Source organism: Vipera ursinii (genome assembly GCF_947247035.1).
Source record: "Vipera ursinii genome assembly, chromosome: Z".
NCBI lineage: Eukaryota > Metazoa > Chordata > Lepidosauria > Squamata > Viperidae > Vipera > Vipera ursinii.
In genome coordinates this window covers 40,823,854-40,835,912 of record NC_139517.1, presented here as the reverse complement: position 1 = coordinate 40,835,912, position 12,059 = coordinate 40,823,854, and the positions used below count along the sequence as shown (strand labels likewise).

The following is a 12,059-nucleotide window of genomic DNA, read 5'->3' as shown; positions in this document are numbered from 1 at the left end:
GTCTTATTTTCAGGGAAACACGGTAGGATTTTCTGAACTGTGAGTGAAAGTCATTCAAAGTCAGTCATTCAAAGTAGGTAAGATCAAGAAATAGAAACAGCAAGGATTCCAAGGATGCATTTTATTGCCATAGAGTAGAAGAATAGAATCTTGAAAGCCTGTCAGAGTTTGTCTCTGCTCTTTCTCTTACCAAAGAAAAGATTAAGGCAGGAATATTTTGAGTTCCTTTCTCACACTTTCCACTTTATTAGGACTAAGTTATCTTTTGTTTTTCTGCCAGTGATTCATTGCTCCCTTTCTCCTTTTAAAGGCCAGATCCAGATCCTTTAGATCCATGTCTCTTCTGACTGGTCAAACCCACCTGGGAGATGACACGTGGTTAGATCCAGATGGCAATGAATTTATCTTTGAAAGAGGAAGTGATATGCCCCTTCCTTGACACTAGTCCCAATTACACTGGATAATTTTTCTCCAAACTCCCATGGGGGAGCATCACTATCAGATGGATTAAAGGTAAAGGTAAAGGTTCCCCTGCACATGCGTGCTAGTCCTTTCCGACTCTAGGGGCCGGTGCTCATCTCCGTTTCAAAGCCGAAGAGCCAGCGCTTGTCCGAGGACGTCTCCGTGGTCATGTGGCCGGCATGACTAGCACGGAACGCTGTTACCTTCCCACCGTAGTGGTCCCTATTTTTCTACTTGCATTTTTACGTGCTTTCGAACTGCTAGGTGGGCAGAAGCTGGGACAAGTAACAGGCGCTCACTCTGTTACGCGGCACTCGGGATTTGATCCACCAAACTGCCGACCTTCTGATCGACAAGCTCAGTGTCCTAACCCACTGAGCCACCGCGTCCCTATCAGATGGATTAGTAACTGACTGATCAATCACACTCAACATGTAGTCCTTAATGAATTTGCATTTACATGGAGGGAAGTATGCAGTGGGCTACCTCAAGGCTCAGGCCCAGTACTCTTCAATATCTTCATAAATAATTTGGATGAGGGGATAGATGGGGAACTCATCAAATTTGCAAATAAGCTGGCAGGAATAGCCAACACTCTAGAAAATAAGCTCAAGATACAGATGGATACAGACTTGAACACTGGGATATATCTAACAAAATGAAATTCAGTGATGAGAAAAGTAAAGTTATACCACTTTGGTAAGAAAAACCAAATGCACAGATACAGAATAGATGGTACCTGGCTCAATAGTAGTAACTGTGAGAGGGATCTTGGAGACCTAGTGAACAAACACTTAAATATGAGCCAGAAATATGCTGCAGTTGTCAAAAAAATCTAACACAGCCCTAGATTGCATTAACAGAGGGACAGAATTCAGATCATATGAAGTGTTAATACCACTTTATAATGCCTTGGTAAAACCACCTTTTGAAGGTTGCATCCCGTTTTGGTTGCCACAATATAAAAAAAGATGCTGAGATTCTAGAAAGAGTGCAGAGAAGAGCAAAAGAGATGATTAGGGACTGAAGGCTAAAACATATAAAGAACCCTTGCTGGAATTGGGTATGTCTAGTTTAATGAAAAGAAGACTAAAGTTGACATGATATTTGTGATCCAATATTTGAAGGACTGCCGCAAAGAAGAGGGGGATCAACCTATTATCCAAAACACCTGAAGGCAGGACAAGAAGCAATGGATGGAAACTAATCAAGGAAAGAAACAACCTAGCAATAAGGAGAATTTTCCTGACAGTCAGAACAATTAATCGGTGGACCTGCTTGCCTTCAGATGTTGTGGGTTTTCCGTCACTGGAGGTTTTTAAGAAGAGATTGGATAGTCATTTGTCTGACATGCTTGAGCAGGGGGTTGGACTAGAAGATCTCCAAGGACCCTTCCAATTCTGTTACTCTGATTTCTTTGGGGTAATTCCACTCAGTAGTTCCACTTTGGGGCCAATTCCACCTTTCCTTGAAGAAAGGGAGAGATGGAATCTGAGGCTCATGGTTTGGATCTCTTATTCCTATTTAATCTTAACCTATTCTTATTCAACATCTACCAGGGATTGTTGGGGGCGCTTATTGGGGGAGGGCATGGAGTCAGGTATCATCAGTATGCTGGTTTGTACATTTGTATATTTTGTACATCTTGATCCCTGGCCATCCAGGCAATGTTATCAATGTGCTCTCCCAGTACCTAGAGTCTGTTAGGATGTAGAAGGGGAGTTAACAAACTTAGGTTTAACCTTACCCAGGCCATGTTGTTTTTCACAGAGCCCACTGAGCACAATCAGAAATGCTCTGTATTCTTGTCCAAACATATACCTCCTTGTCTCTCCAATAGGCATGGCATTCTTTGGGGCATTTATTTACAAAAAGTGTTATTTCTAACTTTAGAAAGCATACAGAGTATAATTTTTGTAGAATATAAACTATTTTGAGAATTCATTCATTCATTTGTTCATTCAATTTCTATAGCTGCCTAGTTCAGTCAATGACTCTGAAGGAGTCGATGAATGACCTAAGTGCTAAAAGGTAGTCTCTGGAGTGGTCATGAGGCTTCAGGTTTTTCAAATAATGTTCTATAATATTCAAATAATGAATATATTATAATTGCTAATAATGAATATAATTTGCTCATGACTAGGAATAGCAAGTTGGAGAGTGCACAACAAGTAAGTGAATAACTAATGACTTTGTTTTCCACTGTTACTCACCCAATGTGGTTTGTTCTCAGGGATATCTCTAATTCCCGAAGAACCTGGGTAGATTCTTGAACTCGTCTCTTAAACTGGGTAAAGAAAGCAAATCAAATCCCGTAGAAATTACAAACCTGGCATATATTTATCTACCTGTGACTTACTTATGAATTATATAATGATCCTGGGTTTGAAAAAGTTATCTAGGCATCAATGGGAAATAATATAGATAGCACAAGGAATTTCAGACTGCGAGTATGCCTTGCAATCAATAGTGAATTACGAAACAGTTCTTTTGCTGGTTGCATTTTCATACTGATTGCAGGCAGATTATGGTTATGAGCAAAGAAAAATCATACACCCAGAAAGCAAATAAAAATACCCCAAATAAAGGGATCTGTTCAAATAAAGCCTATGGCTCAAATTTTAAAAAACTAAGACTATAGGAAGTGTGAGTTTCTGGCAGGTATATCAAGGCATTCAATTCATTCAAAAGTGATAATTTTTTATTACTAAAATGTGATCTATTTCTTAACATAAGGCTGTCTGTGCATTTCCTATTTTGCTCACATCACAATAATTCCTGCAAATTATACTTCCATGCATTTGGCCAGACCGAGAAAGAAATACTGTGCATGCCATCGCCAGTCTATCTTTTGTGTTAGATGCACAGGTGTTGCTATAATATAGAATATGTAAATGTGCTCCCCCCCCCCCCACAATCCCACACCCCTATCAGGCCTTTAGCATCACTGGTTCTGTGTAAAGGATCTTGTGACTGCATTTCTTTTTCAATAATGCTCATTGTATTTCATCTACAATTGCTTATATTGTTTGCAATCTAATGAAGGATTGTTACTCTGAAATACAAATAGCTGCAGTAAATAAATAAATAAATTTGTAACTGCATGCAGAGTAGTAATTTCTACTCATTTGGGAAATCAAAAAGTTTTTTAAAAAATCCAGTTGTATTTGTCTACTGAAGATTTTTTTTTGATTGATTGATGGTTTTTGCTCTGTTTACCTAAAAGTAAAATCAGTCTTGGGGAAGAAAACTATGATAATCAGCTGCTAATGGTTTGTCAGAAAAAGGACATCTTTTTTACTTTTACTATATATAAAATTAGACAGCCCGTGTCTCATAGGGTCATCTTTTCAGAGATATTTCCTTACTACAGTCCCTCTATGGCTCAATTATGACAGAATAACTAATTACTCCCTTCACTGGAAAAAGCTGGGATATATTCAGAGATGTATCTGCCTTGAAAATAGCTCATGCTGAACTTTGTAGCACAAACATCAGCACAGGAAATGTTTTATATTATTTTGTATTATGTCATAAAGTGTTTTATGATTATTTCTATGTTATAAAATGTTTTATAAAGTTTGCCACATTTGAAATCTACAGTAATCACAGGTCGAAGATTTTGGACACATTCTGTAAGTTACTCCATTTTAGGTACATTGGTTCCAAAATTATTGCCCTATGATGCAGCATTTTGCCAGGTTAAAGGTTATGGGAAGGAATGTTTTAGGCATATATAGATTTCCAGTTGAGAGAGAATAGAAAGAACAGGAAAGCAATTGTGGAAGGCAGAGAATATGAAATGGCCACATTAGCCACAAGTTACCTTTCCACTGAATCCACCTGTGTCTAGATAGCTCTTCAATTTCTGGATATAGGCAGATGGTGGGTTCTTGACCTGGAATCGTTCCTATGGATAGGCACAGATGGGGTAGAAGAAGAGAAACAACACATTTGTTTTCATTAAATCCATAAGGAATAGAGAAGATTCTGAAAATGCAAACATGTTATGAGGATGTGCAAGTTAGGTGTCTCTTTTTATCTATTTTTGTGGAAACTGCTGAGGAGACATAACCAAAATTACAAATATTGCAGGTGCTTCTGGGCACAGCACTAGCATGTAAATGTTTATGCAACATGCTAAACTGTCAAAGTATGAAAAGTAATATGAAGAGGAAAAAAAGTCTCAATATTCAAAGGCATTGGATATATTCTGGCCTGTTGAAGTTTAGAAAACTCCAATTTTACAGTCCAGCATTACAGGTAGTCCTTAGCTTATGACCACAACTGAACAAAAATTTTCTGTTTCTAAGCGAGACAGTTATTAAGTGGGTTTTGTCAGATTTTATCATCTTTCTTGCCACAATTGTTAATTGAATCACTGCAGTTGTTAAGTTAGTAACACTGTCAAGTAAATCTGGCTTCCCCATTGACTTTGCTTGTCAGAAGGTTGCAAAAGATGATCATATGACCATGGGACACTGCAACCATCATAAATATGAGTCAGTTGCCAAGTATCTGAATTTTGATTAGGTGACCATGGTGATGCTGCAACGGTCATAAATGTGAAAAATGGTCATAAGTTACTTTTTCAGTGCTGTTGAGACTTTGAACGTCACTAAACAAACTGTTGTAAATTGAGGACCACCTTTACATATATGTTCCCCTATCACAACAATACCTGTCTCTTAAAACACTTTAAGTCTGCAAATGTATACTTTGGAATGTGCTATGGTTTTCACCCAACTCTGATCATTGTAAACGTAAACTTTAAAGAATCTGTGGATCTGTAGAAAGAGGTTGCAGATAATCCTTTTCATACACGCTATTTAAATGTATAATTCAAATCAAATTAGTCCCATGTAAGCCACCCTGCTTGTTTTTCCCATAATAACTGGATTGCATCACCCTGTGCCACAATATGACACAATGTTTCACAAGAGTGATGGTGCACTGCCTCCTGTTCTTAACTGTTTGAAGCATAAGTGCTAAAACATTTACTTCAAAAGATTCTGCAATAATTAGAGGATGCATTGTTAATATTGTAGCAATTTAAAACCTGGGTGTGTGAATGAATGAAAGTGTCTAAAAAATAGAGTAAGGCAGGAGTGTCCTCAGAGTATGGTAAAAGCTTCTACTTTATTGTAGCAGTTACCATTTTGGGGGGGGGGGGTTTTGACCATTTTCTGCAGATGTCCTTGGAGCAGTTCAAGAAAAAAGTGAGAGAGATGACAAGGTGATGTGTATATGTATATACATGTAAAAAAAGGATTGTTCTTGAATGTGCATGTGGACTAATGCTTTTTGGATGATGTGTTTGACAAGGAATTTTAATTCTATATATTTCTAGGGCTATTTCTAGTCTAGGGCTAAAATATTGCCCTGCAAAAATTTCAGTGATCAGAAGCATTCATCTTGACTTTTATAGCCTGGGACCCGAGGTCTAAGAGATATGAAAAAATTTAAAAACTCAGAGCTGCTTCCATCTGTAAAAGTGGGGATGCTGCTTTCAGCCTATCTTTTGAATCCATGAAAGAACCACTTTCCCTTACAAGCCAATGATCCCGAGATGGCAGTGGTGGGGCAGGAAGTGATCTTAGGATTGTGGTGGATATAGGTAGTCCCCAACTTACAGTCATTCATTTAGTGACTGTTCAGAGTTACAACAGCATTGAAAAAAGTAACTTAGGATCACTTTTCACACAACCATAGCTACATCCTGAAGTGATCAAAATTTAGATGCTTGACAACAGGCATGATGTATTCATGATAGTTGCGGTACCCCATGATCATGTGATCATGTGATCCTTCTGCTGACAAGCAAAGTCAATAGGGAGTCAGATTCAGCTAACAATTGTGTTACCAACTTTACAACTACCGGATTCACTTAACTGTGCCAAGTAAATTTGTAAAATTGGGGAAAACATAACTGTCTTGCTTATCAATGGAAATTTTGGGGTCAATTGTAGTCATAAGTCGATGATGACCTGTAATTAGAAGCTGTTCAACATGTGTACCTATGTTATATAATCATTATCTACCCTTTGAGGTAAATGCTTTAACTCATGGCAGAGCTGCCTCTATATATTTGTTCCATTTTTCTGTGAGCTACACTCTGTATTCACTGCCATTTTTCATTAAGAATTTCATTTACAACAGAACAGCATAATTAGCGAGGTTGCCTGGATGGCTGTATGCATAGCATATTGTTGTTGTTCAGTCACTAAGTTGTGCCGAACTTTTTGCAATCCCATGGACCATAGCACATCAGGCTCCTGTGTCCTCAACTGTCTCCAGAGTTTGCCCCAATTCATGTTCATTGCATCAATGCATACCAAGCTTAATTTGAAGTAGGACACAGGGGTTATTTATTTAATGGTTTAACTGATCTGTATACTCACTCCTTACTAATCCAATTGGGAGTCAATATGTTGTGAGTTAAATGTGCTGTGTGAAGACAGTTATACAGGCACCCATTATATCTTCCCAATCAAAGAGCAACATCTCTACAACCCACACTGCCACTTCCTGTATGATTCATGATAAATGAAGGCCAAACTATTTTTTTGTCCATCATTCAGCTGTATTTCTTGTGAGCTAAAGCAGACACTAATAGGTTCCACTTCACAAGGGTCCTGTGACTTGATTTCATTCAAACACAGAAGATCAAGTGAGATATTTTCTTGATTCCTAACTGCCCACTCAATAAACACCTTAAGATTATTTTCTGGAGTAAAAGGGCATTCGGAAATCGCCCTGTGCCGGGGCTGTTTTAGCAGGTCTGTGAAGACCTGGATCATACAGACACATTCACATAACCCAGAATGAGTCATTCTCCTCTTTTTCTGTTCAGCATCATTCGCAAGGCTGTGCCTTTATTAAACTGAGGAATATATAGTTTCACAGCATGAACAGGTGCCATTTCCCCTCCCCCCCTGCCAACAGCTTGTTTTCACAAGAGAACTTTAAGTAACCACCTCCTTGTTTAACTCAGGATGGAGAAAGACTGTTTCTCCACCACTACTAAATGCATGAAGACAACTCAAAAGAAGGAACAGCTGTTTGTTATGACACACCCCATTTTCATATGTACCCATTTAGTTCTGGCAGGATTTTGAAATGTTTTAACCAAGGTGGTAGTGGATTTTTTTTTTACTAGGTTCATATCACAGTGTGGCTTCTTTAGTTTTGGCTTAGTAGAAAGTGTGAACTTTGCAAACAATGGTTTAGACCAGGGGTGTCAAACTGCCCGCCCGCGGGCCAGATGCAACACGTGGAAGCCGCACCCACCCTATTGCTGGCAATGGCCAAACTGTCCCGATATATTGAGTGACATCACGTGACGTCGCGAGTTTGACATGTCTAGTTTAAACAAAAAAACAATTTAACATTAAAATGAGCCCACTGAAAAATGCTTCTTTTGACACCACTTTTGGTTCATCTTGGTAGGTACAAACAGATCTAAAAGCTAGTTATCTCTCCCCACAAACACAAAGTCATTGTTTTTCCAACCATGTAGTAAACCTGGTTTAGTGCTCTGAAAAACAGATATACTTCCTTTAAACCAAATGCACTGCAGTGAGATTTGATTGAGAGGCTGAAATCTGCCCAATCACCTAGCAGATCTCTTGGATTTACGCTTTTGTCCTTATTCAAATAGCTAAGGAAAGCATGTGATCAGGGATAAAATAATGCCTATTTCTTCTATCCAAAATAAATTTCTGTGAACACCTGCAGGACAAATTGGTTTCCCTAAAAATTTAGACACTTGCGAAGAGCATGACAGAGTACATGATGAATGCAACCAGACTCTCATATATTGGTCTTTTGAATATATTACACTGCTCAAAACCTAAGCTACTTGTATTAGGGCATCAACTCTGAAATTCTGGATGTTTGTTGTCCTGCTGACAGACCTACTTTATTTTTCTTCTCTAACTGTTTCCTGTGGGAAAGCAAAGATAGAAACAGCCCTGCTTATCCTGTCTTCTCAAGGACAAACTACACAAGATTTCCAGTTATACTGAACTGCCACAGGTGTCCTATCAAGAATCTCTGACATTTATCATGTTAGGTCAGAGCTAAAACAAGCATAATTATAGTACTATACACAACACCAAAATGCTTGTAGAATATCTCTCAGCGCCTATAAGCTCTCTTGCCCAAATCTTATTTTTAGAACCATTATTAATAAATACATAAATAAATGGGAAGCTGTCAAGTTGCAAATCATAGTTACAGACTTTTGTACAGCCCTTTGGTAATACATCTTTACCTATTAATAAAACAGGAAAGGTAAATTTAGGGGAGGGGGGCTAGAGAGTACCTTAAGCTCTACTGGCAACAGTGGTGGGATTCAGCCAGTTCGCACCAGTTCAGCAGAACCGGTAGCTAAATTTTGCTGAGTTCAGAGAACCGGGTTAATGCACAGTCTTCCAGAAGTCCATTCTAGGCCTCGGAGGTCTGGAGGAGGCTTCACAGGCCTAGAATGGCCCGCCAGAAGTGCATGGATACCACTTCCAGAAATCCATTCTAGGCCTCAGAGACCCAGGCCTGCATCCAATAAGAGAACCGGTTGTTCAGGTATTTGAATCCCACCACTGACTGGCAACTGCAAGAAACAAATTCACCACTTTTTATTTTTTTACTTTACAATAAATAGGTATTTTACTACAGGTCCTCCTTCTATAATAGAAAGGATCAAAAATGATCACCAGACACAGAAACTACAACTCCCAGAATTCTCAGATATATGAGAAGCTTTGAATATTAAACCACATTGGAAACTATTTTAAATTATGATTTCTATAGCTCAGGGGTATCAAACTGCCAGCCCATGGGCCAGATGTCATCAGGAAACTGCACCCACCCCATTGCTGGCAATGGAGAAAAAGCTCCGATACGTCGCACGACGTTGTGAGTTTGACATGTCTGCTATAGTTACTTTAAATATACCATTCTGGTCTCTTACCTGGTCACATATTAATTCCCACTTCTTTTCACTATCATACTGACTCAGGAGCTTCATTTTGTCTGGCGGCAGATTCATAGAATTCTAAAAAAAGAGAGAATATTATTAATACAGAATAATTGAATAACAAGAATTGTGATACGTTCAACCATGTAAAGTTCTTAATGCAGGTAGTCCTCGACTTACAATCACAATTTGAGCCCAAAATTTATGTTGCTAAGGAAGACATTTGTTAAGTGAGTGTTGCTCTGTTTTACAACCTTTTTTGCCACAGTTGTTAAGTGAATTGCTATAGTTGTTAAGTTAGTAACATGGGTATTAAGTGAATCTGGCTTCTCCATTAGCTTTCTTTGTCAGAAGTTTGCAAAAGGTAATCACATGATCCTGGGACATTGTAACTGTCATAAATACAAGCCAGTTGGCAAGCAGCTGGATTTTGATCATGTGACCATGGGGATCTTGTAATGGTCATAAGTGTGAAAAATGGTCATAAGTCACTTGTTTCAGTGCCACTGTAACTTTGAATAGTCACTAAATGAATGGTTGTTAAGTTGAGGACTACTTGTAATACTGGAGGAAAAAGGCAAGGCAATGGTAGAACAGTTTGAGGATACACAGAGAAAGCTTTAGCTATGTAGTCATGACTTTCATCTTGTTTTTTTTTACTTTAACTCAACCCCCCCCCCCCATGTCTCTTTTTTGAGTAGTACAAGCGGCTTATTTGGCACATTTGTGGTGTGTTACTCCCATAATCACTGTTTTTCTCCAGTGCTCCCACAGCTTGTTCATTGAAGTTTCCTATAAAACTATACTTTTCTTAATTCATTTTCTTTATCTATTTTTACCAGACAACTACAGATATACTCCATGTTAGGAGATCTTCTGTAGAGATTGTTCGCTCTGTGTCAGCAGCTTCTGATACTTGGGGGTGGGAGGGGGGAAGAGAGCCTGAATTTGAGGGGAGGGGAATTCCACTTCTTATGGTTATTTCCTCTAAAGATTTTTTTGTACTTCTGAAAGTGTCAGAATTGGTATTTTCCTCTTCTATATGAATGATGCCATTTTGGGCTTATTATAAGGGGCTCATACCTAAACATCAATTTTAAGATAAAATAATCAGTTCTGTATAGGGCCAGCATCACATAGCAAGGGGCTAGTGGTTGATTAATGGGGAGAAAAGAATAATGTAAATGCAGAGGGTGGAGAATCATTTCCAGATCATTTTAAGAACAATTTTAAAAAATCTGGGTCCTCTAGTCTAAATTGTATGATCTGAGTGTATATTTTTCCATTTTTATTGTGAGCTTCCCAGAGTCTATAATTGGGACAGCCGTTATATGCTGTGAAATACATATATACTATTTGACAAAGGTTCTAAGTTGTTTTGTTTTAATTGTGCCTTTGATTTATAGTTAATATACATTTTTTCCTATATTCAGTTGGAGGTACATTTACAAGATGGCCAGAAACATCTCCAGCTATAATTACATCCACTCTCAACTAATAAAGTTCAAGAACTTCTCCCACTTATTACTACTTTCCATTTGAGTTGGGAGAATATCTGCACTGCAATATGGAAATTTCATTCAATGGAAATTAAACTTTCCTTGGGATGACCTGGTAAATCAAGTCTACTAATAGTCACATGCTACTCAAAAGGCCTGGCTCACTGTACAAAGGCCTGGCTGCCCAAATAATGCTCATATTCATGGACTGCTGTGTTCCTCTTTTGCTTCAACATAAAGAACAACAACCAAAAAAGAAGTCTTTGGCTTCTTGTGATTATGCTTGAATGAAATCAGCATGTATTTAGAGGAGATTATCTCAGTGGCAGGAAGTTGCAAGCTGGCTGTGCTTTTGGTTCTTGCAACCATTCTTTCTCAACCTGTTCTCATTTCCCTTACAACTTGCTGATTGAACCATTCCACATAGCATGGAAAAAAGGACCATTGGTCAAAACTGACTGGTGATGTGCCATGTTTTCTTCATAAGATACCAGGGTTGTAATTTTGGGGTGCCCCAGCTCCTATTTCTGAAAACTCAAATAAGTCATTTTGAAAATATGACTATTATTTTTTTACTCAGTAATAGCCATTTTGATTATCTTGAGAATTTCCTGTTAAACCCCTGACAAACAGTTGTTGTTTTGACCATACTGTTTCTAACTATTCTAGATTATTTTCAAAGATAGTTTCATTTAGATTGCCTAAGTCAGGGGTGTCAAACTCAATTTCATTGAGGGCCGCATCAGCATGCGGTTTCCCTCAGGGGGCCAGGTGGGTGTGGCCTGGGTGGGTGTGGCCTACTGGGTGGGCGTGGCTAAAGTACGTATGGCCTACTAGGTGGGCGTGGCTAGCTCTACATCGTTCACATCAAGGGTGCCTATGGGGGAGAAGTGGGACAGATCTGAGGGTCTCTGGCAGAAGGAGGGTCTCTGGGGCAGGGCCAAGGCAGTGGGGGCCGTTCCCTCACTGTTTCCAGGATGGCTTCGCGGGCCGCATGAAACCACTTTGCGGGCCAGATCCAGCCCCCAGGCCTTGTGTTTGACATGTCTGGCCTAAGTGTTCATGCCAGACTATGCCTGTCCAGGCAGTTCCAGCTGCATCTGTTGTATGAGCCTAACATG

General features: G+C 39.0%; 1 protein-coding gene across 1 annotated transcript in view; it reads right to left on the bottom strand.

Moving 5' to 3' along the window:
* Nucleotides 1-12,059, bottom strand: part of LOC310649453 (formin-like protein 1) — a 103,640-nt gene that overhangs the window by 49,725 nt on the left and 41,856 nt on the right. The window contains exons 2-4 of the mRNA XM_083377861.1: nt 9,434-9,517; nt 4,289-4,372; nt 2,676-2,749 (exon numbers count right to left, since the gene is read on the bottom strand). Coding sequence (XP_083233987.1) covers nt 2,676-2,749; nt 4,289-4,372; nt 9,434-9,517 — 242 coding nt within the window. The remainder of the gene's footprint in view (nt 1-2,675; nt 2,750-4,288; nt 4,373-9,433; nt 9,518-12,059) is intronic.